At 40.5% G+C, this 25,063-nt stretch overlaps 1 protein-coding gene across 5 annotated transcripts in view; it reads right to left on the bottom strand.

Annotated features, from left to right (window-relative positions):
• SIK2 (salt inducible kinase 2) overlaps nt 1-25,063 on the bottom strand; it is a 130,940-nt gene that overhangs the window by 24,686 nt on the left and 81,191 nt on the right. For all 5 annotated transcript variants that reach the window (XR_006272097.1, XM_043482591.1, XM_043482594.1 and 2 more), the window contains exons 4-8: nt 18,971-19,132; nt 4,347-4,471; nt 3,790-3,913; nt 2,216-2,436; nt 319-471 (exon numbers count right to left, since the gene is read on the bottom strand). Coding sequence is in view for 4 of the 5 variants with exons in the window: in XM_043482591.1 (XP_043338526.1) it covers nt 319-471; nt 2,216-2,436; nt 3,790-3,913; nt 4,347-4,471; nt 18,971-19,132 (785 nt within the window). In the remaining variant the exon portion in view is untranslated. The remainder of the gene's footprint in view (nt 1-318; nt 472-2,215; nt 2,437-3,789; nt 3,914-4,346; nt 4,472-18,970; nt 19,133-25,063) is intronic.

Below are 25,063 nucleotides of genomic sequence, written 5' to 3'. Positions count from 1 at the left end.
GCTTTCACAGTAAATCTGCAATAAAAATTTATTAAATGAAATTGAATGTACAGACTAGTTACATTAATTCTCAACATAAATGAATGATTAAAAAAAAGAGAAGCTTCTTAAAGAAAAAAACTGCCTGAAATAAAATTAATCCTTACAAATAGGAAGATGGTAAAATGTTTGAGAACCTAGTAAATGACAGACAGAAACTTTACAGAAAAAAAGGTGTAGAGGATGAAATCCTAGTCCTTTGTACTACACCATGAAAAACGTGTCAAGCGTCTGAACAGGCATATGCACCGATAAGACTATTGGCTAATAGGGCGTTACCTTGGCAACTGTTTGTTCGGCGATGGTGCTAGGCCGACGCTGGCGGGCATCAAGTCTCTGCTCCACAGGAAAACTGCTCCTGTGTGATTTCAGGCGCTCCACCAACAAGTAATAAATGGCAGCAAAGTGGTTATAGCTCTTGTTCTGCAAAGCCTGCAAGAGAAAACAAGTGCCAAAGGCAGAGAACCATAAAAACCAATTCAGTGATTTACACCTTTCTAAAAAAGGGGGGGAAAACACAACACTATAAATCAACTATTCTTCAATAAAATTAAAAACATAAGGGGATATATATATACCTATGGCTGATTCATGTTGAGGTTTGATAGAAAACAACAAAATTCTGTAAAGCAATTATCCTTCAATTAAAAAAATAAATTAATTTAAAAAAAAGAATGCAAGGAGTCTGGCTAAAATAAGTAAATAAATAAAGAAGGGAGGGAAGAGATCATGTGTTCTTAAAAAAAAAGAGTAACAAGCAAAGTATGCCTCAAAATGAAAGGTATTCCAGAATTCAGAATAGAAGACATAACTTCATTAAGTGTATAAAGGGTGATACCTCTGAATGACTTGACTGGCCCTTTCACATTAATTGGACCCATTTAGTTTTCTGCATGCAGAGAAAACGCCATTATTGTCTCATGCAGACGTTCCCCAGCAGTGTCACTGCGGTCCCATCTCATGGCCGTCAGGCTGGCTAGCAACCTGAGCCCACAGGCTCTAATTCCACAGCCTCGACACAGGCCCAAACCACTGCCAACCCTGAAGTCAATGATTAAAGTCTTTGGGGAAATTTCTGGTGATTATTTTGGGTTGGAGAATGACATCTGGACACTAGGTTGAGAGACGCTGTGTCTCCATTCTTAGGTAATTTTTTCCTCTTGTTTTTGCAGTCCCACCCTCTTGAAACCTTGAAAATAAAGTTGCTTCCCAATTTTTCACATCCCTGGCCGGCCAGCTCTCCAATGATGCTAATGAAAAAGAAAAACAGCGGCTCCTCTGGCTTCTAATTCCACGTGACAGGCTGCATAGGTGCTGCGCCGTGCGGCTCGGGTGCAGAGCGCCGGCAGCAGACATCGCGGGCCGAGGGAACCACGTTCACAGCTGCCGTCACGGGCAAGGACAGAAAAGCCTCGCCGAGCCCGTGGTGAGCAAAAGCAGAGCGCTGTGGCTTCACTTCTGGCTGCAGTGAAGGAAAGGCAGCACGGGCCACAGTACTCTGTCTTCACCGGGGCGTATTTTATGTTATTGTTATGCTTCATTCTTAAAAATACTGTTTTTGACTGCTGTGGAGGTATTAAAAATATGTATATCCTATGAATATGCTAACTACTAAAGGGCAGAAATAAAGCTGATGAGGAATCTCCCAGGTCCATGACCTTCTCAGATCTACGACCCATACAACTTCCAAATCAGGAATCCACCTGCTGTTGTTGCCTTCTGAGTTTCTTCAGTTCACAACTAAATCCCACTGGTTTTCCTAAACCTGATGCCGTCCCTTCTTCCTTCATGTTCAGTTCTCCGCCTTGTTCTGTATCTGCACACTTATGTTCCATATAAACTAGCTTATTACCTGTATAAGAGTTTATGTTTCATCTTAGAAGAAACTTTCTACTGTTTATTTGTTAAGTTTCCATCACTGTCTTTCCTCAAACATACATAGTGCTTCCTTTTGAATTTTTTGGCATATGGGGCAAAGGCAAGAATTTATATACTGATTTAAAGAGCAACCAAAAACAGAGTGTGCTGAAATCTCCAGGGAACACTGAACTGCACACCGAGGCGCTGGTTCGGCCAGAAGACCAGGATGACAAGTATGAGAATGAAATTTTAAGTTACTAAGTATTGATACAACAGAGTCCTGAAATATCTTTAGTCAAATCTCCGATCCCTTTACCTCGATGGTTTTCTGTTGATCTATTCCAAGGCCGTGCATTAATCGCAGAACCTGCTCATTAAACTCCCCGATGGACGGCTCGTTTTCTTGCCCTTGTGGATAAAGAACAGGCCTCTGAACGGGAACTTCCACGAGCATCCACTTATGCTCCTTGATTTGCGCTATGGTCAGCCGTTTGGCTGGGTCCAGGACCAACATCCTTCGAATCAGGTGCTCACAATCTACAGAAAACACAGTGTTACAGAAGTCATGTGATTTGCCTTGCACTGAGGGGTATTTACCTGACTCGTGACTTTGTACAGTGGTGATAATCTTTGTATTCTCCACAGTGTCCACTGGAAAGCAGAAGGTCAAATGAGTAAATAAAACCTGAAGGCTATTTGTATTCGTCCAGTTCACACAATGAATGCTGACACGTGAAATTAACCATCTCCGTGAATGAATACTTAAGAAAAACAGGAGGGTGTAGGTCTATTCAAATCTATACTAAACGAACCTTCCTATTGAATTTCTCAATTGAAAATATCTAGACACAGACTTAGATTTCCACTGAAGAAAGACAGAGAGAAAAGTCTTCTTCCTAGAACAACAAATAGTAATGGATCCTTCCGGTCACTTCTGAGGCTGATACACTAAGGTTGTGTGAGGCAAGAGCCCTCCAAGGAACTGTTGCTATTCTCCATTTCAGTGCAACTGAGAAAAACGTGGGTGAAACAGCAGTTACTTCTGATGACACGAAGTGAACTGCACTGCCGCAATTCTGGGCACTCGCTTATCCTCTGAGCTGGTATCACCCTCCTTACTACCCCGCATAAGCTAACCTTCCATTACGAGCTAAGCGCCAGGCACCATGCTAAGAGCTCGACACAGATTAATTTAATTAATCCCTCAACATCCCTGTTAGGAACTATTGTTATTTCCATTTTATAGAGTGAGGAGACTGAAGCACAGAAATATAACTTACCAAGGTCAGACCACCAGTGGACTCAGGATGAAACCAGGCAGTCTGGCTCCAAAATCCACTCTCTTAAGTACCAGAACATTACTTCTGTTACTAGGAACTGGTAAGTTAAGGATGATAACGAAAATCTAAACTGAGTGAACTTAACTGCTGCCTATGCAGCAACTCAATACAAGACTGGAAGGGATTATAGCACTTCATCTTAATTCAGTTGTTTTGCTAGTTGGTTTCAAGTTTAAATAAAAAGCTTAATTTTGTAACCTCCCACCAGAAGATATGGGAAAATCCATTTCATACTTAGAGTGACATGGTTGTAAATCTGTATCTACAAAGTGCTTCTCAAAGGCTAAAATAAATACCTAGAACACTCACAGACGAGGGCAAATGGGAAGATTTACTGTTCTTAATCTGGGACACTCTGTTCCAGTTACAAGTAGGAAGGCTGGAATTTCTCTTACCTACATGGAGGGGGTTGCTTATTTCTATGACTTTTAAAGTGACTCAGTCACTTTATTTGGCACCCAAACTCTTAGAAAAAGAGAAGTCTTTCTTTAGGCATTCATTTGCAGAAAAAATTCTGTAAAGCACAATTTTAAGATAAACAGGTTGTTACCTTCTGACATGAAATATGGAATCCGGAATCTTCCTTCTAAAACTCTCTGCCTCAAAATTGGAAGAGTTGGTCCATCAAAAGGTAGAGCTCCACAGACAAGGACGTAAAGAACCACTCCCATGCTCTGTGGAAGAAAATAAGGCTGTCATTTCTCTACTGAGAACTCTGAACGCTCTTTGTTTTCCTAAAATACCCTCAAACTCTTAAAATTATATGGACTGAAAATTCCTGTTTGAATTTACTACTGTCTCAGAAATAATAATTAACAAAAAAGCTGAAATGCTGACTACTGCAATAAAGCATCCTATAAATAAATACCAAAAGAACTAAACTTAATCATTTTGATTACTAAACTTTAAATCACTGCTGATATTAGGATGATAACATCTTCCCCTGGAAATTCTTTCCTACAATTTTTACTCTGATTAATTACAGGCCAGTGGACAGGAAAAGTATGAACTACTATCTATGTGTTAGGTACCAAGAGCTTCAAAATGGGCCAGAGCACCCAGTGTTATCATTATAGATGCATTTAACACAGCAAAGCAAAGAAATACCCAAATATCCAGCTGTGGTCCTTCATACTGCTGCCCTTCAAAGACTTCGGGGGCTGCATAAGGGGGGCTGCCACACCATGTTGCCAGCAGTTCACCACTTTTAAAGAAATTTCCAAAACCGAAATCTAGTGGGATGGAAATAAATGTTACTTTCATCTATGCTCTCGAACTATACTGAATTTCTCAGACTAATTTTATAATACGCTGTATCGACAATACCACTACTAATTCACTCTGTGAGCATGGGGTGGCATGTAACTTGTGATGTTTCCTTAGCATTTAGCACCATGAGTAGCAAATATTAAGCATTCAATAAATATTTCTTGAATGAATGTGTTAATGAATTAAGTTTTCTTCTCAAAGAGAATGAGTGAGAGGCTGGAAAAAAGACTTTAAATCATATATTTTTAAGGCTGAAAAGAAAAATTCCACCAATAAGGACAACCAGCTTGAATTTGGTAATTTTAGAATTTCAGTGACTCCATGATTTAGAGCTCTTGAGCTTATACGGTCTCTAAAGAAAGAAACAAATGAGTGAAACTCTTAAGACATTTACCTAAACACAACCAAGGGACTGGCTGCTCTCATAGTCATTACCTCAAGGTAGCAAGATAACTTTTTAAGGCAACTGAGGACAGTGTTTCCTGAGTAACAACTCTCTGAAGTGTTGGCTCCCACATCCTGAATAGACAGATCTCATCTGAATAGCTCATTAACATGTGATGGCTCTGTGGCTCGACCACAGGCCACTTATCATCATTATCACTTATTTACTCATTTTTGTAATGCGGTGGCATTATACTTCTAAACAGTTAATGGCCTTCCCCTTATGATATCAGTCACACTGAATCTGCAGCTTTGATATATAGCATGCACTCTGGAAGCACTGTACTCAGAGGCCTTCAATACACAAGGAAGTTACCACGGAAGACAAACGCAGTGAGCACTCTGGTGTAAATGCAAGCTTTTGCTAAGCCCTCACACAGTCTCATGTTCTCAGCAGAGGAACAGACTCCTGTTATTTTGTAAGTTACAGCCATACTGTCTTTATGCTGCAACAGACTCCTGCCTGAAGGACACGCCTTAGTGATAAGAACTGGCTCTCCTCTGGCTAGTGTCTGCACCGCATGGAGGCTGAGCTTTCAGAGGGGCCCCCAGCGGGCTGGAGCAAGTCTCCTGCACCAGACTGACGGTCTGTGGGACACAGGCTCGGTCCTCCTGAGCCTCAAGCGCCCCAGCTGTAACACAGAAACATGTGCAGCCAGCAGGCTGCTGTGCAGATCCAGTAAGTTAACAGACACTCAGACTCCACTCCCATCTCGAGACTGTGGCGCACTTCTCTACTTATGTTTATTTTTGGCTGTGCTGGGCCTTCTCTAGTTGCGGTGAGGGGGGTCTGCTCTCTAGTTGCGGTGCGTGGGCTTCTCAGGGCAGTGACTTCTCTTATTGCAGAGCACAGGCTCTAGGGCGTGCGGGCTTCAGTAGCTGTCTAGAAATTAAAGTTATTTAACTTTCCTGAATCTTTCTTTCTGTACTTGTCCTATAAGTGTGGGGATAATTTGCCTACCCAGATAGGATGCTATGAGGAGTAAAGGAAATAAGAACGTAAGATTCTTGATTCCTGGAGCACAGTAGATGTGAAGTGTTAGCTCCCTTCTCCTTAAGTGAAGCCATCATTACCAATGACTGCCCTTCACAGAAATGGGTCCTGAGAAAATACACTGGAAGGGTAAACAAGGTGTGGAGACGGACCTTCCTGGTGGTCCAATGGCTAAGACTCCAGGCTCCCAATGCAGGGGGCCTGGGTTCAATCCCTGGTCAGAGAACTGCATCCCGCATGATGCAACTGCAAGATTCCATGTGCCGCAGTGAAGAGGGAAGATTCCACATGCCGCAACTGAGGCTTGGCACAGACAAATAAATAAGGAAACAAACAAATGTCAGAAAGAAAAAGAGCCGTGGAGAAGCTTAAGGGTTCAGAAGAGAAAAGATGGTGCACATGGGGAGAGGGATGGTGTGTCTAAACCTGGAGGAACAGCAGTGTGGTCCATCCTTGGCGTCCAGAAATGCAAGGCAACGAGAACGCCTCCCTCCATTACGCAACGGCAGTCAGTCCTATACTTGGCTTTCCAAACTGACTGTCAGAGAGGTCTTATCTTCTCAGCCCCACCTCTATACCTAACAATTCACACCCCATCACAATCCACGTGTTCATATTGACAGGTATTTCTCATTTTCTATAAAACTACACTCAAACCAGCCAAGGACAGATGGTCAAATAATATCCAAAGAGGAAGATGTTAATTCCAGTCACATGGAGAAGCTCAAGAAGCTCTGGGATGTGTGTTTGGAGATCCTGAAATAGGTCCAATAACTGCTGTCCTTTAAACCATAATCACAGGATGAGTTTCAGCACATGTAAGTTGAGGATACTCTCCAAATAGCACTGTAACATTTTAATGTCTCAAAGAGCCATTCTCAACCCCTTCAATCTGAAACCCTTTCCCCCATCCCGCCCCTACTCCTGTAGAACAAACTCAAAGAGGGACATGGGCCTGTCGGCTTGGACTCCACTCCTCTCAGCACCCTCACTGGACGCTTCATTGGCAGGAAGACAGAAGAAGTAGGAGAGCACCGCAGTGCCTATGGTGGCCTAGACTCAACCTCGGCTATACCCCTCTGGGACAAAGCAAGCTGCCTGCTGCCTCAGAAGAGGAGGGCTACTACACAGATGTTACCTCTATTTCCTGTAGGTAACTGAAGAAAATAGGAACTTGAGCCTGCAGGAACATTCAAAGGAGCACTGCAACACTATCAGGTTCATTAGAATTATTATAATAGCATTTAGGTAGATGTCGTCTATAACCCTGTCAGAGCATTAAATATTTTATTTGTAATCATGCAATCTATGGGTTAAGGAAGGCTTTGGAGTCAGGCAAATCTTGGGTTTTCCGCTTAGCTGTGTGATCTTGGGCAAATTGATTTCTCAGAGTCCTGGTTTCCTCACTTGCAAAATAGCGACAATGTCTATGCTCACAAAGTGACTATGAGCAATATATAATGAGTGTATGTAGATATGTACACTTAAAGTAGATAATATACAATGCTTTAGGTATGCTACCGAAATACAGCAGGTGCTCAATAAACAGTAGCCATTGAGTAAGCTACTCAATGCGAGGGAAGAATAGCAATTCTTTCTGTTTTACTTATCTGTCTTCCCTATGAGACTAAACTCCTTGAGAGGGCAGAAGGGGGACTGTACCCCCAGACCCAGCACACTGACAGCAGCTGTTCAATGAAGGTTTGCTGAATGAATATGTTGTCATCATCTCTTTTAAAAGTGCCAGAAGCTGATCTAAGCTTTCCTAAGATGATTTCTTCTTAATAACCCCATGAGGTATCCTTATTCTAGGAGGAAGTGAGGGTAGGATGTTAAGGACCTTGCTAGAAATTATACTAAGCTGCAGACTTGCAAGAGAAACCTAATCTGACTAAAGCACATTCACTGTTAACCACCTTTATGTCCTTCTCTGGCCCAGTGACATGTAGCTATTTTTTGAACAAGTTAATAATTATCAGGTTTAAGAAGTGGCAATGGGAAGACACTTAAAAGTCTTTTTGTTTCTTACTGGAATCTGGACGACTTGCTTTGTTCACAGTCTGCAGCTTTCTGCTTAAAGGCATATAGTGAAACAAGGTGTGACCAAGAGGGATGAAATATGAAAACAGTAGAGCTATGCAGGATTTTTTTATTGTTATTTATTCATATGGAATGGGTTAATGTTTCAGCACATGAAATTCCTTCCTTCATCAAACGTCTGAGTGCATACATGTGTCAACCATTCTACAAACAAAGAAAGATCATCTCCCAACAATAGCGAAAAATCAAAGACCCCACATTATTATCTGACTTTCGAAAAGCATTATGAACAGTCACGTGGGCATTCCTCTCTATTCTAGACCCAGAACCGAACCGTCCTGCTGGAAAGGAAACCTCCTTTTAGTTTAATGCCTAGTTTAATGTCTTCTCTAATGTGCCGATCTGCCAAGTGAATACCTCAAATGACGGCCGCTATTTCCTCAGAGACTTTTTTTTATTATTGTTTCTCTGTCATAGAATGTATGCCATGTTATGACGGATTCATTTTGATATTATTTAACTTTGAATTCTGAAATAAATTTAGATTTACTGAAGAGTGGCCACAATAAAGTAAGAGGGACTCCCTCTGTGCTTCATGCAACTCCCTTCTCTAGTATTGACATTTCATGTAACTATAAATAATCAAAACCAAGGATAACACCGATGCAACACTGTTAATTAAAACATGGACTTCATTAAGATCGCTCCAGTGTTTTCATTAATGTCCCTTCTCAAAGCAGGATTCCACACTGGACTCAGTTGTCATGACTTCCTTGTTGTTTGGTTGCTAAGCTGTGTCTGACTCTGCCCAGGGGCTGCGGTCCACCAGGCTTGGTCTTCTCTAATGTGCAACATTTCCTCAGACTGTCCTTGTCTTTCTTGATCTCTTGATTAAGGTGGTATCTGATGGGTTACCCTATTATAAAATTATTTTGCCCTTTGAAATTAATAAATACTTTAGAGAAGATACATTGACACTCTACATACCCTGTTCTCCTTAAACTTTCACCTGTTAGTTTAGCACTCATTGGCAGACCTTGACTGTAACAATGATCACTGTGGTGGTCTAATGGGGAGCTTTTGTTTCCTGCATTCTTTCAACAGTATAAATTACAACTCTTCAAGAGTTGTCCCTCCTTCCCCTCTTATTTATTTATTCATCAGATAATTTCTTTATTTTTTACAACACTGTCATATTATATGCATCATAAGTATTTACTTTATTCTTTGGATTACAATTCAATACTGAAAGAAGAAAGTGAGAATTTAATAGCTCAGTCAGGTTTAACTCTTTGCAACCTCATGGCCTGTAGCCTGCGAGGCTCCTCTGTCCATGAAATTCTCCAGGCAAGAATACTGGAGTGGGTTGCCATTCCCTTCTCCAGGAGATCTTCCCAACCCAAGGATCGAACCTGGGTCTCCCACATTGCAGACAGATTCTTTACCATCTGAGACACCTTCTGATGCTTAAATAGTTCCAGCTTTGGCCACTAGGAGATAATTCAGGTTGGCTCCTGTATCCTTTCAACATGCCCCCATCTTTTAAAAATTTCTTTTTAAGTATTTCCTTATCTTTTGGTACCAGAGATGTTCCAGGCAGATCTTGTACTTTCCTGTCCCATCCCAGGAATCAACCACTTTTCCAAGGAGCCCTGACTTCTTTTACAGAGAAATGGTATTTAAGAACCAAGACTAAGACCTTGATGTACTCACTGTAGCTGGGCTGTCATCAAACAGAAGAAATATATGTATGAATGTTTATCGGTGTACACACACCCACACCCTATATTTATGTTGATTCCTTTCTATATGTATATGCATTAAGAAGAAATGTTAACCTATGAGTTCATATTGATACTTCTTACTCCAATTCAGGGTTCAGACTAGCATTATTTGGATATTATTTTTATTCATACTTGATTGACTAAACAACTCAACAAAATTTTGAAGGTATAAAGTTTTTTTCCTCGAGGTAATTTGTTATTTGTGTGGGAATAACTGCTTGAACTCTCACTCATGACATACCTTGAATTTGTCAGCTCAATCAAGATTCTCAACATTTCTTGAGCATAGCAGGGAAAAGACAAATCTTTCTCAAAGAACTCTTAGCTTCAAAATTTTAAGATATGAAAGCATAAGTTTTTGAAGCAAAATGACAACTAGTCTTTCAACATGGCGTATGAGTTATAATCAAATCCAAAAATCATTTACATCTTGCCTACTTTGGACTAGGCATTACACACTTGGTATTTCTGTATATATTATCTCACTTAATCATCATGACAGTCCTGTGAGGTATGACTGTCCTTTACCTTACAAAGGGGGAAACTGAAGCTACTGCTGCTGCCAAGTCACTCAGTCACGTCCGACTCTGTGCGACCCCATAGACGGCAGCCCACCAGGCTCCTCTGTCCCTGGGATTCTCCAGGCAAGAACACTGGAGTGGGCTGCCATTCCTTCTCCAATGCATGAAAGTGAAAAGTGAAAGTGAAGTCGCTCAGTCGTGTCTGACTCTTAGTGATCCTGTGGACTGTAGCCTACCAGGCTCCTCCGTTCATGGGATTTTCCAGGCAAGAGCACTGGAGTGGGCTGCCGTTTCCTTCTCCAAACTGAATCTGAAAGTGGTTAATTAAGTTGCCCAAACTATCTACAGCTCCAAGTGGCTGAACCAGTATTCAAATATAGGTCCTTTGAACTCCAAGCCAGGTGGGTTTTTTTGTTTTTTGTTTTTAACTGTATCACCGTCACTCTTCAGAGAAGTTTTAATACAACTTAAAAATGGAGGTGAGGCTATTATAAATCCTGGGAAAAATGCCTTACATTGTACAGAGATGAGAGATTTTCTAATTTATCCCTCTGCTACCAGAACTTGACAAGTGAGGGCTTTCTCGTCTCTACAATACTGAATGCTTTGTTAAAAGCACCCTTAATAAGTGAATGGGAATAATTAGGATGTTTACAAAGCAAATATCAAATATACACCTACATTCATTTTAGAAATCCATATTTATTTTAAGAATGCATGACATGTTAAAATAGACACATCTTGTCCTTTTCATGTGAAGATGATTTATGGCATCTTATACTCCGAGGCATATACTCCAAGGTTTTACTTTGACGTTAGCTTTGGGATTTCCTGCGATATCTATATTTCCTCACTTAATTTTCATGTCACATAAAATATCAATAAAGAAAGCATTTGGGGTAGAGTTTCTAACTACAGAACAGATTAATTACTGTTGACTAGTTCGCTCAGAAATCAACTTGGCCTCACAAGCTGAGTCCTCTAATTATTTATTATCTAACTAACCACTAACAGACCATGGATATATTTGAAAACAGTATTAGAACTGCTATTACTGTTTTCTGCTTTATATTTTTAAAGTGATTGATTGACCCAAATCTTCCTGATAAGAAAAACCAACTATTATTACTGTTATCACTAAGTTACATAAATTATCAGTGCCCAAACACCATTAGCAAAGGGTTAACGTTTTAGGAACAACAAGGCCTTACAAAGAGTAAGCAACATGACATCTGGTCCCATCACTTCACGGCAAATAGATGAGGAAACAGTGGAAACAGTGACAGACTTTATTTTTTTGGGCTCAAAACCACTGCAGATGGTTAATGCAGCCATGAAATTCAAAGACGCTTGCTCCTTGGAAGAAAGGTTATGACCAACCTAGGAAGCATATTAAAAAGCAGAGACATTACTTTGCCAACAAAGGTCCGTCTAGTCAAAGCTATGGTTTTTCCAGTAGTCATGTATGGATGTGAGAGTTGGACTGTAAAGAAAGCTGAGCACCAAAGAATTGATGCTTTTGAACTGTGGTGTTGGAGAAGACTCTTGAGATTCCCTTGGACAGCAAGGAAATCCAACCAGTCCATCCTAAAGGAAATCAGTCCTGAATATTCACTGGAAGGACTGATGCTGAAGCTGAAACTCCAATACTTTGGCCACCTGATGTGAAGAACTGACTCATCTGAAAAGACCCCGATGCTGGGAATGATTGAAGGTGGGAGGAGAAGGGGATGACAGAGGATGAGATGGTTGGATGGCATCACTGACTCAATGGACATGAGTTTGAATAAGCTCCGGGAGCTGGTGATGGACAGGGAAGCCTGGCATGCTGCAGTCCATGGGGTCACAAAGAGTCGGACACAACTGAGCGACTGAACTGAATTGAATGGGACAAAGAATAAATAAGCTGATCCTGTTGATTACTGTCTGATGGGAACAAAGCTCATTAGCGAATACTCTCAGAGTGAAACAGACCAAATATTAGCATGCATACAAATCACTTGGGGGACCACTGAAATTCGGTTCTGATTCAGCAGGCCTGGGGTAGGGGAGTTCGAGAGTCTGCACTCCTAACAGGCTCCAAAGTGATGCTCATGCTGGTCCCCTGACCACTCTTCCAGGAGTCAGGACACAAAGAATAAAACAGAGGTCATGAAAAAGATACAGAAGATGTGGAACAGCTTGTCACTGTTTATTGTTGTGAAATAGAATTACTAAATAGTTTCAGGATTTAATATTTACATGACAAAGACTAAATAGAAGTCCTTAGGTAAACTATTTCAAGTCATTTTTTAAAAAAGAAAAAAAGCAAACAAAACATTGAAAACCAGTCTTCAAGCTAAGAAAAAAGTAAATGATTTCCAGGAATCAATACAACCCAGGCAACTTTTAATCTCCAATAGTGTGTTATAATGTCTAATTTATAATTTTAAAAACCCTCCTACACAGAAGCAGATGGCTTTAGTGTTAAATTTATCCTTGTTTCTAAAATTGCCAGTAGAATTCAGATATCCAGTCTTGCTGAAGAGTTACATGTCTTTTTCGTAGTTATTATAATAGGAGAGAAGAAGACAATTTTGAGGAAACGAAAGCTGACAAATGAAAGGTAGGAGAGTGTGGAGCCAGAGCTGACCCGTCGCACAAAGTGAATACCAATCAGCCATCGCTGACGGCAATGCGCACTTTGCTGTCCACGGGCAAGGGAAGGCCAGCTGCACAGTTTACTTCCAAACATCAGTCACCTCCTTCCTACCTGACGGGAGGACACAAGAACAGTCATCACAGCTGAGATGAAATGTGATCCTGCTGACCATGGTGAGACATCTATTTGTCCAATGAGAGAGTTTAGTGAGCTAAGAAGTGAATTAAATGTTCTTCCTTGGCCCAAAATGGAGTGGGGAGGAGGAAGGAGATGAACAGGGGAAAAATAAGACAAAAGGAAACAGAACCCTTTGTGCCACCTTCCATGTTCCAGGCTTACTGTGTGGCCAGGGCTAAGCAGGCTTGAAAGATAAAGAAAAGGTCTCAGTCTGTTTGCTGATGCAAAGCTCTCTGCACATTTTACATAATACTAGTGGAAGGAGGATAACAAATGGAAGACTTTTAATAAATATTTTACTAACAAAACCTGTTTCAGCCTATCCCACCCTTTTTTGGTTTCAGGGCAGAAAACTAGAATTATATATACAGAAATCTGATCTCCAGTTCTTCCAGTAATACTGCAGGAAGATTGCTAGAAGCAATCACGAGAGATGATGGGCTACTTATAGATTACAGGTCAGTTCAGAAAGGAAGCATTCCTCTTGGGCTAAAGACAAGAGACCTGTGATGCACAGGTTAGATTTAGTAGGCTTATTACATACAACTAATTACACTGAAGGTCCCTCTTAGAAAAATATATTAATTGGCATCAAGCAGAAACAATTCAGAATATAAATGATAAACTTTCCTTGTACCTCTGACATTTATATTGATGAGACTTTAAGTCTTGGTAATTAAAAAGACATGGTGGGGGGGTTATATGCTTATCAATTTTTAAGATTTGTTTTCACATGGAATCAATTATACATTGAATACAAATACCTAACTGTTTACATGGTGCCAGGAATTTTAATTAACAATTTATTTAACAAACACTTAACTAGCACTAACTGTGTACCAGGCACTGAAGTTTGAAAATACTAACTAATAACCACTATGAGATATGAACTTCCATCACTCCCTTTTAACCGATAAGGAAACTGAGGACAGAGAGATTAAGTAACATGCCCAAGGTCACGCAGCTAGTAAAGTGCAGAGCCAGGGCTGAAACCCAGGTAGCCTGGCTCCAGAGCGCATAATCTTACCTACGACCTCCCTGTGTCTAACATTATCACTAATCCTTACAATGTTCCTGACAAACAGATTAATCTCTGTTTAATAGATATGGAAACCTAGGCTCGGTGGCACAGCTAGAATTTGCACCAGTACCATCTGATATCAAACTCCACATTCTTTATGTGACGCCTTGTCTGACTTCTGATATTTTTTGAAAACTTCCTCTGAGTAATTCATACATATTAATTCTTTTCCAAGTATTCATTGTAAGCATTTCAGATTAGGAAAGTTGAAAAACAAAACTAAGTGTTTTTCATCAATTTATTCTCAAGTTAACGCCTGCAGAGTCATAGCCGAAATAGCATGGAGGAAACAGTGCTACAATTATTAAAACTAGCCGAAATTTCTTTGCATTCTGCCTCTGATTCTGAATGTCTCAACACTCATATTTTGTGAAGGCTGGAGGTCTCATAATTGAGGCAAGGAGCATACACAGGTGTGGGTGAATCCACGGCTCACCAGTACCTGAAGTCTTGTACCCATTAGAGGAGCATAAAAGAGAATCTGATTTGAAAGCCAAGATTCTGTATTTATTAAAATAAAGCATGTTTGATACTTCCATTCCATTTTCTGTCTTATAAACAGAGGCAAATATTTTAATTTAAACCTAGCTTTGTTTTATACTTCTCTTTAATTTCACTGTGTGTGTGCACACACATGCATGCTCAGGCATGTCCAACTCTGTGACCCCATGGACTGTAGCCCCTCAGGCTTCTCTGTTTATAAAATTTTCTAGGCAAGAATACAGGAGTGGGTTGCCATTTCCTTCTCCAGGGGATCTTTCCAACCCAGGGATCGAACCTGCTTCTCCTCTGTCTCCTGCATTGACAAGCAGATTCTTTACCATTAGCGCCACCTGGGAAGCTCCAATTTCAACATACAGGATGGCTAAAACAGTTCATTTATTCAGCCCATTTTCGTGGCTCAGAGGATAAAGCGTCTGCCTGCAATGCAGGAGACCCAGGTTCAGATCCCTGGGTTGGGAAGATCCCCTGGAGAAGGAAATGGCAACCCACTCCAGTATTCTTGCCTGGAGAATCACATGGACAGAGGAGCCTGGCGGGCTACAGTCCACAGGGTCTCAAAGAGTCGGACATGACTAAGCGACTTCACTTTCACTTTCACTTATTCAGCCCATTTAGCAAAAGATGTTCATAAGCAGAATAAACACAGAATGTATAATTTGAGGGAATAATTTTTTTTGTATTTTATTCTGAGGTTCTGTAATTTTTCCATGGAGCCCCATCTTTCCTACATGTGTTAGATTTATTTAAAATTCAAGACGAATCCTCAGAGACCAGAAGATGATGTTTTTAAAGGGAAGCAGGGCAATAAAAAAGTTAGATAAAAATCGATGGATAAAAATAAATGCCCTGGAGGAATTCTTTAACAGCACTGGAACACATCTACACTTCCGAGGGGGTGTGGAATCCTTCATGATCCCGCATGGCGACCTGTCCAGGCTCTTTTCCTATCACTCCTCACCAACACTTCTTCTCCACTAGCTCTGGTCTGCAGTTTCCCTACACACCGAGTTCTCTGGCCTGCCTGCCTCTGCCTGAAGCGGCCATCCCCACCTCACCTCCTCAGCAAGTCTGTTCCCTTCTCCTTCTCCCTGCCAACCCCCCCCCAACAAACGCCGCCCTCCTTAATAAAGTCTTACTAATGACTTCCCTCATTCTTCCAGGCACAATCTTCTAGCCTCACGGCTCGGCTTGTACGGCAATTATCTTTTTATGCTGTATTCATTTAAAGGTCTGGTTCTGAAAAGATTAACTCCTTGAGGTAAGAGCAGAGTTGAGCTTTCTTGCACTGCTGTTGTTTTTGGCTCGGAACATCTGAATCTCCAGGACTTAGCGGAGGAGCATAGTAGATGCTTAATAAACATTTGCTGAAATTTGGGGTCAATGGTGGTGAGGGTGACAGAGAAAAAAAACGTGGGCGGGAGGGAAATCTGAACGCTTAGCTAAACTGCATGCACATGTGTGTGTGTGTATCCACTCGTGAGACAGAGAGTCAAGGACACTGAATGTGTAACTAGGAATGACGGAACCCGAAATTCAGGCAGTGAGTGCTCCCTCGGGAATAACTGACACATGGCTCTCGGAAACGACAGGCTGGTGTGCTGCAAGAAGCACAGACACTGTGGTCAGAGGCCAGGCTGGAACTCCAGGTCTGCTGCTTATTATCTGAGTCACCTTGGCAAGTTACTTAATCTCTCCTGTGTTTCAGCTTTTCATCTAAAAACTGGCAATAGGTACACAGCTCCGAGGCTTGCTGTGAAGGTTAAATGACCCAAGTACATAGCAGAGTGCCTGAAGACGGTGAAGGCTCAGTAAATGTTAGCTGTTACACCAGCTTCACCAGAAAGAACAACTTTAGGTTTCTGATATTTTACCTGTCTTCCAGAGAAAAATGAGAGGATTTTGAACTTCAAGTATTCAAAAATAAAAATAGCAAAAACAAACAAATAACTAGATTTCACATAATGACAGAAATACTAAGTTTATCTACTTACAGGTCAGAATTACAGAAGACAGTATTATAGCCAGGCAAAACTTGGTTATAACCTTAATGGAATATTCTGCATATTCTATTTGCAAGTTTCTTTGGCGCTCCATTTTGCCATTTTCTTTTGAGATGTTTGTGACAGCACTTTGTAATTCCTATAGTATATGACTCCCACCTCTAACATTTCTTTCTCTGCCTGAAATGACTCCCAGAACTCCTTTAATAAAGGTATTGTTTTTCACAGAGTAAAGAACTGCCCCCCAACCCTCTGAAAAAACAAGAGCCTTCTCTGACAAGGACAACTTCGGGGCAGCTGAAGCTTTCAAAGAGAAGTAAACAAAAAATCCCAGTGGCGTGCACTACAGAAGGTTCGCAAAAAGAAGTGAAATGAATGGGGCCAAAGGAAGGGCCAAAAGAAAAAGGAAAAGTGGGAGAAATGGATATACATTATAAATTACAGAACCACTAATACTGCATTTAAATTACATAAACACTAATACTACATTTTGAAAACAAAAAGACAAATCAATACAAATCTTTATGGGAATGTAGCAAATTAATGTAAAAACGTTGTCTTACCTAGGCAATTCTATTAGAGGAAAAAAAAACAAAGACTATAGAAGGAAAAATCCAGTCCATTACTCCCTGAAACATACGTAACAGTGGCATTTAATATTAATTATTAAAATTAAAGTAAAATAAGTTTAAAAAGTAAGTGAAATTCATTTGTTTGCCTTTCTTAAATGCCCAAGACAAAAATTGATCATAAATGGCATAGAAGTAGGCCAGCTAAATGCATGAATCAGAGGCTTCTCACTTCTATTTTATACCACGATGCAGAAAATTAAGGCATTTGCTTTCTCCCTAAACTTAGTCCAGTGGGTACCCACCCAAGTTAGTCATCCACTTCTTGCTCAGCTTCTCACGTGTGGATGTCTGTCCGTTTTTAATAAACCTAGGACAAATCACCACCTCTTGCAGCTTTGCTAAACTTTTGCCTTGTGCCTTTGATACTCTTCCAAACTCTAACTGGAACAGACCTCTCTCCTTCCCACACCTACAGACTGCTGCTGCTACTCCACTGCACACCCACGTTTTCTTAACAGGACAAACGCAGCAGATTCCCAATTAGTCTTCCTGCCCAGTCTCACCCACACCTGCCACCTGTCCCCACTCTGTGGCCAGAGTGAGACGTCTTTCTAACACGCAAATCTGATCATCTTATCCAGTCCTGCTTCATCCCCACCCCCACCCTAAAAGTTCCAACAGACCATGCTCCCCACTACCTACAGAATAAATTCTACCGTCTTTTTCATGGTCTTCAAGACTTTTCATATTCTGATCCTTGCCTACCTGCTCTTCCTGTATCAATCCCCCATGCCTACAGATCTTATATTTACCTAATAGTGAGCAATCACTCCCCACCATTTCCATCTCAATCTCTTTCTCTTTTACCTGTGATATTTACACAGTTGGCCTGCCTGTCTGTAATACCCTACTTCTGTTTATCTCCCTGGCAAGCTTCTGACTCATCTCTCAAGCTTGAATTCAGGTAGTTCCTTCTTTGTGAGCTTCTGGATTTCTCAGGTAGACTGATGTTCCGACACCTATACTTCTATTGCCGTCTGTACATATAGTTTGGGGCACTTACCATGTTGTATTTTCTTTATTCTTACTTCCCCACCAGACTTTTAAGATCACAAGAATTGACTTTTTAGATTTGTATCCTTAGTACCTAGCACAGCACAGTACCTGACACATAAATACTGACTGAATCAGAATTTTGACCATGTGAATAAGCAAACTTGGAATACAAACTATAAAAGTCTTTGTTAATTGTGAAAAGGATAGGAGGAAAACTAGCAAAAATAATCTTACTCTCCATGTTGTAAATCAAAACCCCGTTGTATCAGAAGAAGGCAAATACTCTCATTCTCCTGTGGTCACCTCCTTTGTCTTATTTCTGTCCGCAACCTCTCTGCAGCCACCAGTCATAATGAAGAGAGCAGGGCAGAGCGCCAGCAACCTTCGCTGCTCTTCCGGCCCCCTCGGCCCCTCCAAACACTCCTGCCATGCTGCGTGTTGAACTAATTTCCCTTACTTTTCTTTTTTTTTTCTTTTTCCCTTACTTTTCATTACACGCAGGACTAAGGAAACAGATAAAATACACTCTGCGAGGGTGGGATGTCCTAGGTAGGAGTGCTCCTGAAACTCTGCCTGCAGGTCTGTTTCCACACCCCGAGTGCTGTGGCTCATGTCTGATCACGTCAGAGCCAGCAGCGTCCCAGTTACCTGCTATTTTGATATTCATGTTGTTATCCAGCAGGAGATTTTCAGCCTTGAGGTCACGGTGCACAATCTGCCGACCGTGACAGTAATCAACAGCAGACAGAATTTGCCAGAATTTGCGCCTGGCCTCAGACTCATTTAACCGGCCATGGTTAGCAAGGTAGTCTGTAAAAGGAGAAAGAATTCAGAATTACTCACACACACCAAAAAAAAAAAAAAAACAAACAACCCCAAACCCACTGTTAGTATCAGGATTCCCCCCCGCCCCAGAAACTTTTTTTAATAATGAGAGTTAGGGTTGAAGTAAAACAGTTTCCAAGTTCCTTGTCTTGAGAAAAATAACTCCAATCATATTTCACTGGAGTCTGGATAAGTGGACAGAGCCCAAGACCAGACATCAGCAACTGGCACAATACAGTATAATTCAAAAAGCTTCTTTAGGTTAAGAGGCACAAACTAATATGCACAAAACCAATAAGCAACAAGGATATACTTATTGTACAGCACAGGGAAATACAGCCAATATTTTATGATAATTTTAAATGGGGTATAATCTGTAAAAATACGGAATCAATATGTTGTACACCTGAAACTAACAATATTGCAAATCAACTAGACTTCAGTAACACAACACTGTAAATCAACTATACTCCAATAAAAATTAAAAAAAACTGTACTTCAATTTTTTAAAAATGCATTTTAAAGCCTCAACATTCTCTTTGCTCTTTGTAATAAATTTTGAATACTTTTCCTAAAAGTATTTTCCTAACCATCTTTTAAAAATAAAATTTATTTAAAACAAAGAACATAAATAAATTCTCGGACCTCTCATCAGACAAGGGATATCCTTCCTTTAAACAACCATTTGTGAAGTTATTGGACAAACCGCCTGTAATAGAAGATACAACAGTCCCTGGAAGTAGCTTAAATAATTCACACCTTGTTCTCCTGTTCAGGGGAGCAATTCTGATCTACCTAAAACATGTAGACTTGTTCTCAAAACCATGTCCTCTAAACAAGTATACTTTGCAAGATACATTAGCTCTTTCTGTGCAATATTATAATATCTATTAAAGTATTTTATTTGAAAATTAATTCTATATGAATTCAATGAAACTAAACATTACAATTTATTCAAGTTTCACCTGAAGATCTGAAAGGCCTCTGACATGAGTTTTTGAGGAAAATGGGGTCAACATAAAACCTGAAAGGCTTTTCAGTTTAAGATTTTTTCTGAAGTTAGGAACTGTATGAGTGAATTAATATTCACAGTCATCGTCATGTATTTTCTGCTCTAGGCTAATTCAATCTTTTTGGCTAATGCCATCCTCAATACTTACTGTAAAATTTACCAACATTTGTATAGCACTTCACAGTTTACCAAGCATGTTCATACCACAGTGTCTCACTTAATCCCCCTAGCAGTCCTCCATGACAACTATTCCTCTAGTTCCCACTCTGTGGATAAGGACCCTGAAGACACTGAGCAATTTGGCTGAATTCAGACAGCTGGTAAGTGAATGGCTGCTCTGGGACTAGAACCTCTGAAAAACATTAAAAAAACTGTATCAAACGTCTTTACTAGACTCCTGCTAAAGTCCTAACTATCCTTTCAAAGCCCTGCTCAAAACACCACCTTGCCCTGAAAGAGTCCCTCTTCTCTCAGGTAGTATCTACTAATCTCTCTCCTTCGGATTCCTCCTCACTTATAACACACTGTCTCGTACTTTAATTATCTGTATGTATATCATAAATATCTAATGTGCAGACACATGCAGCCCTAATACTCTGTGCGTTAGAAAATAAAAGATCCCTTCATTTAAGCTTCTTGAAGACAGACCCATATCTTTCTCTTCTGTACTCCCCACATTGTTTATAGCACTATGCACAAAATAGCAGAGGTGAAATACTGAATACACAGCTGACGAAGGTCTTAATACAGATGGTATCATGAAACATTCCAAAAACAATATGATCAAAGTATGGAGCAGGAATGCTCTATTCTACATGCTACAGGCTTTAAATGTGAGTGAACTGATTTATTTTTATACATCTACTGTTATAACAAACTGAGATGAGTGTGTCACAACTCCCCTTTGCCTTCATAGAGCACACAGGAGCCATTCATACAGGTAAAAGGGGAAAAAGGATCACTTAAGAACAAATCTGTAGACTTTTCAGCCAAAATGTCCAAACTATCATCAGAGTGACTCTAAATACCTCGGCAAGTGAACAGTGTGCTCTCCATTCATAATAGTAAACTGGAGCCTCATTTCTCTGGATGAGCAGGGACATGGGTTAATAAAGGGCAAATGCAAATTCCCAAGGGGAACGCAGTGTGTCTTATGTAAGGGATTATCTTCTGACTAGTTAGTTACAACCTTCCTAAGAGTCTACATAAATGCTACTTAAATTGTATCATGAAATGAGACAATCTTTCCACAGACAAATGACTGACTTTTCCGAACAGACAGAATTTCTTCCTGTTGAAAATTCTGAGTCAATGTGGATCAATGGAAAAAAATTTTTTTGAGATTTTTGACAACACAGGGAAACGTAACAGATGCAATATGAATAAGTACATGTAAATATATGTAGAAAAGTTACCCAAGCTATTGCCTACAAAATGAGTCCTGGGAAGCACAATAGAATCTACAGTAACTGACGGTTTTTTGAAGTGATCAGTCCAAACTGGAACTACTATAGCCAAGGGGGTTAAAAAGCTTTGTAGCTTGGCAGGAAGGGACTGTCTGTAAAACAAAGTGGGGGTATATCTGAAGCTACAGTCATCACATGTCAATAAACCTGTAACACTGTGAGAAAAATGACAACATTCATGTTCCAGAGAGTCAAAGACCATTTACAGAGGTGGAATTTTCACTTCTTAAGCAAAAATCTCAGCAAGTATTTCTGCACATCTATGCTCTTCCCTACTCTTTATGATTTCTGCAGTGCAGACAACCCCCAGAACTAACCCCCAGAGATCAGAAAATGACCAAGGTAAAAACCCGTGACTGTGAATTATCATCCCCATGAGGGGCACTGTTACCAATCCAACTCAAATTAATCCACAAGGTCTAAAGATAACATGCAAAAAGCACGCATTTCAGATTAAAAAACTACTTAATTATGGTTACAGAAGAAACTTATAAGTGAAATAGGAATTCTCTATATGAATTGCCTATGTATGTATTTTTGATGGAGGGATAGTTCTAAAAAATTCTTTCCTATGTTTACATTTGTTCTGATTGTTAATTTTATGTTTTTTGGTTTTAATAACAAAACTTTAAAAGGTACTTATTTATTTGGTTGCACTGTCTTAGTTGTGGCCCATGCAATCTTCAGTCTTTGAGCAGCAGCAGCATACAGGATCTTTAGCTATAGCCTGTGAGACCTAGTTCCCTGACCGGAGATTGAACCTGTGCCCCCTGAGCTGGGAACAAGGAATCTTAGCTACTAGACTGCCAGGGAAGTCCCAACAAGCCTTTTTAAGGCTATATTTTGTATGTGTGAAAGTGTTAGTAGCTCAGTCATGTCTGACTCTTTGTGACCCCGTGGACTGTAGCCCACCAGGCTCCTCTGTCCATGGGATTCTCCAGGCAAGAATACTGAAGTGGGTTGCCATTCCCTTCTCCAGGGCATCTTACCGACCCAGGGATCAAATCTTGGTCTCCCACATTGCAGGCAGATTCTTTACCATTGGAGCCACCAGGTAAGCCTGATATTTTGCATGTCCTTCCCCCGCATTTTACTCTTATGATAACTGATTTTTATCGTATTTTGATAAACATCATGGTCTGTGACAGACTGGCCAATCAAAAAAAACTGGTCTTTCAACACTGACAGTTTGAGAAACACTGGTACAGACAAGTAAACAGGCAATTCCAATAAACTGTGATAAAGGCTGGGCTTCGCTGGTGGCTCAGTGGTAAAGAATCCGCCTGCAGTGCAGAAGCCACAGGAGATGCAAGTTCAGTCCCCGGGTCAGGAAGATCCCCTGGAGGAGGGCATGGCAACCCACTCCTGTATTCTTACTTGGAGAATCCCATGGACAGAGGAGCCTGGCAGGCTACAGTCCATGGGGTCGCAAAGAGTCGGACATGACTGAAGTGACTTAGCATGCATGCATGTGATAAAGGCTAACACAGGAATAAATATATCCTAGTAAGTGTTTTTGCATTTGAAATTTAATTTTTTTAATTACAGAAGTTTCAAACATACATGGAAGTGGGAAAACAATATAATTCTCCAGATTGAAAAGCTATCAACATTTTGCCTTATTTGCTTCACTTATCTTTTTTTTCCCCTTTATTCTTCCTTGTGAAAGTGAAAGTGTTAGTCACTAAGTCGTGTCCGACTCTTTGTGACCACAGGAATGTAGCCCACCAGGCTCCTCTGTCCATGGGATTCTCCAGGCAGGAACACTGGAGTGGGTTGCCATTTCCTTCTCCAGGAGATCTTCCCGACCCAGGGACAGAACCCAGGTCTCAGCACTGCAGGCAGATTTTTTTTACCACTGAGCCACCAGGGAAGCTACTCTTCCTTGTGATATGGTTTATTTCACACTCCACCAACACTGCTTTAATGTCCCTGGAAACTTTCTCAGCTCTCATTTCTTATGACCTTTCAATTATTAGTTTATACTTAATTGGTTCCCAAAATAAACATCTCTTCCTGTTGATTCTGTGTTTGCCTGGTTTTTCTCCATCTCTTTCACTAATTGGCTCTACTTTCTCTTCAATCACATAAACTACCATAGTATAGTTCTGGCCTTTTGCCGTTCTTTTCCTATGCTCCTTCCCTCATAGAGTTAATCTAAACTCTTACCTTTGTAGGGATAATCGTTGATCTGCTTCATTCTTCTTCTTCTTCTTTTTTTTTTTAATGTATTTGGCTGCACTGAGGCTTAGTTGTGTTATGAGATCTCTTAGTTGTGGCATGTGGGATTTAGTTCCCTGATGAGGGATCAAACCTGGGCCCTCTGCATTGGAAGCAAGGTGTCTTAGCCACTGGACTACCAGGGAAGTCCTGGTCTGCTTTATTCTTAACTGGATGATTTTAGTTTTCTTTCACATGCTTCTCATTTATAGCCAGTCTCGGGGGTACTTCTTCAGACACTTCAGTCAAAATATGTCTCAACATCTGGCCTGGAACTTTCTGGTCATAGATTCTATTGAGAATCTAATGAAAATTATACTTACATACAAAGACACATATAAAATTTTATGTGCAATTTCAAGGGGGTCTATAAAATCTTAATTAATCAAAGTTAGGAAATTCTTCCTTAAGATATTTCATTCCCTGATTAGAACTTCCTCTAGATATAGCAAGGGGCTTCTCTTGTGGCTCAGCTGGTAAAGAATCTGCCTGCAATGTGGGAGACCTGGGGCCGATCCCTGTGTTGGGAAGATCCCCTGGAGAAGGGAAAGGCTACCCACTCCAGTCTTCTGGCCTGGAGAATTCCATGGACTATATAGTCCATGGGATGGCAAAGAGTCAGACATGACTGAGCGACTTTCGCTAGATCTAGCAAGCACATTTAACCTTTCAATAACTAACACAATTGTGGACCTACACAGATTTTCTTTCTGCTACTGTGGCTTTATCAAGACCGAGTTCATTTTTCTTTTTATAAACTTCACTACCACCTTCTAAGTCACTATAACTACCATCTTAGAGGCACACAACATAAAAACTTCAAGCATCATCTTCTACCAACCCCTGAATTAAGTACAGCTAAAGCCCCAATTTTGAGAAACCTATATGCAGGTCAGGAAGCAACAGTTAGAACTGGACATGGAACAACAGACTGGTTCCACATAGGAAAAGGAGTACATCAAGGCTGTATATTGTCACCCTGCTTATTTAACTTATATGCAGAGTACATCATGAGACACGCTGGGCTGGAAGAAGCACAAGCTGGAATCAAGATTGCCAGGAGAAATATCAATAACCTCAGATATGCAGATGATACCACCCTTATGGCAGAAAGTGAAGAGGAACTAAAAACCCTCCTGATAAAAGTGAAAGTGGAGAGTGAAAAAGTTGGCTTAAAGCTCACATTCAGAAAACTAAGATCATGGCATTTGGTCCCAT

The sequence above is a fragment of the Cervus canadensis genome, chromosome 11 (assembly GCF_019320065.1).
Source record: "Cervus canadensis isolate Bull #8, Minnesota chromosome 11, ASM1932006v1, whole genome shotgun sequence".
NCBI classification, from domain to species: domain Eukaryota; kingdom Metazoa; phylum Chordata; class Mammalia; order Artiodactyla; family Cervidae; genus Cervus; species Cervus canadensis.
The sequence above is the reverse complement of the archived record's forward strand: the minus strand, read 5'-3'. Positions and strand labels throughout refer to the sequence as shown.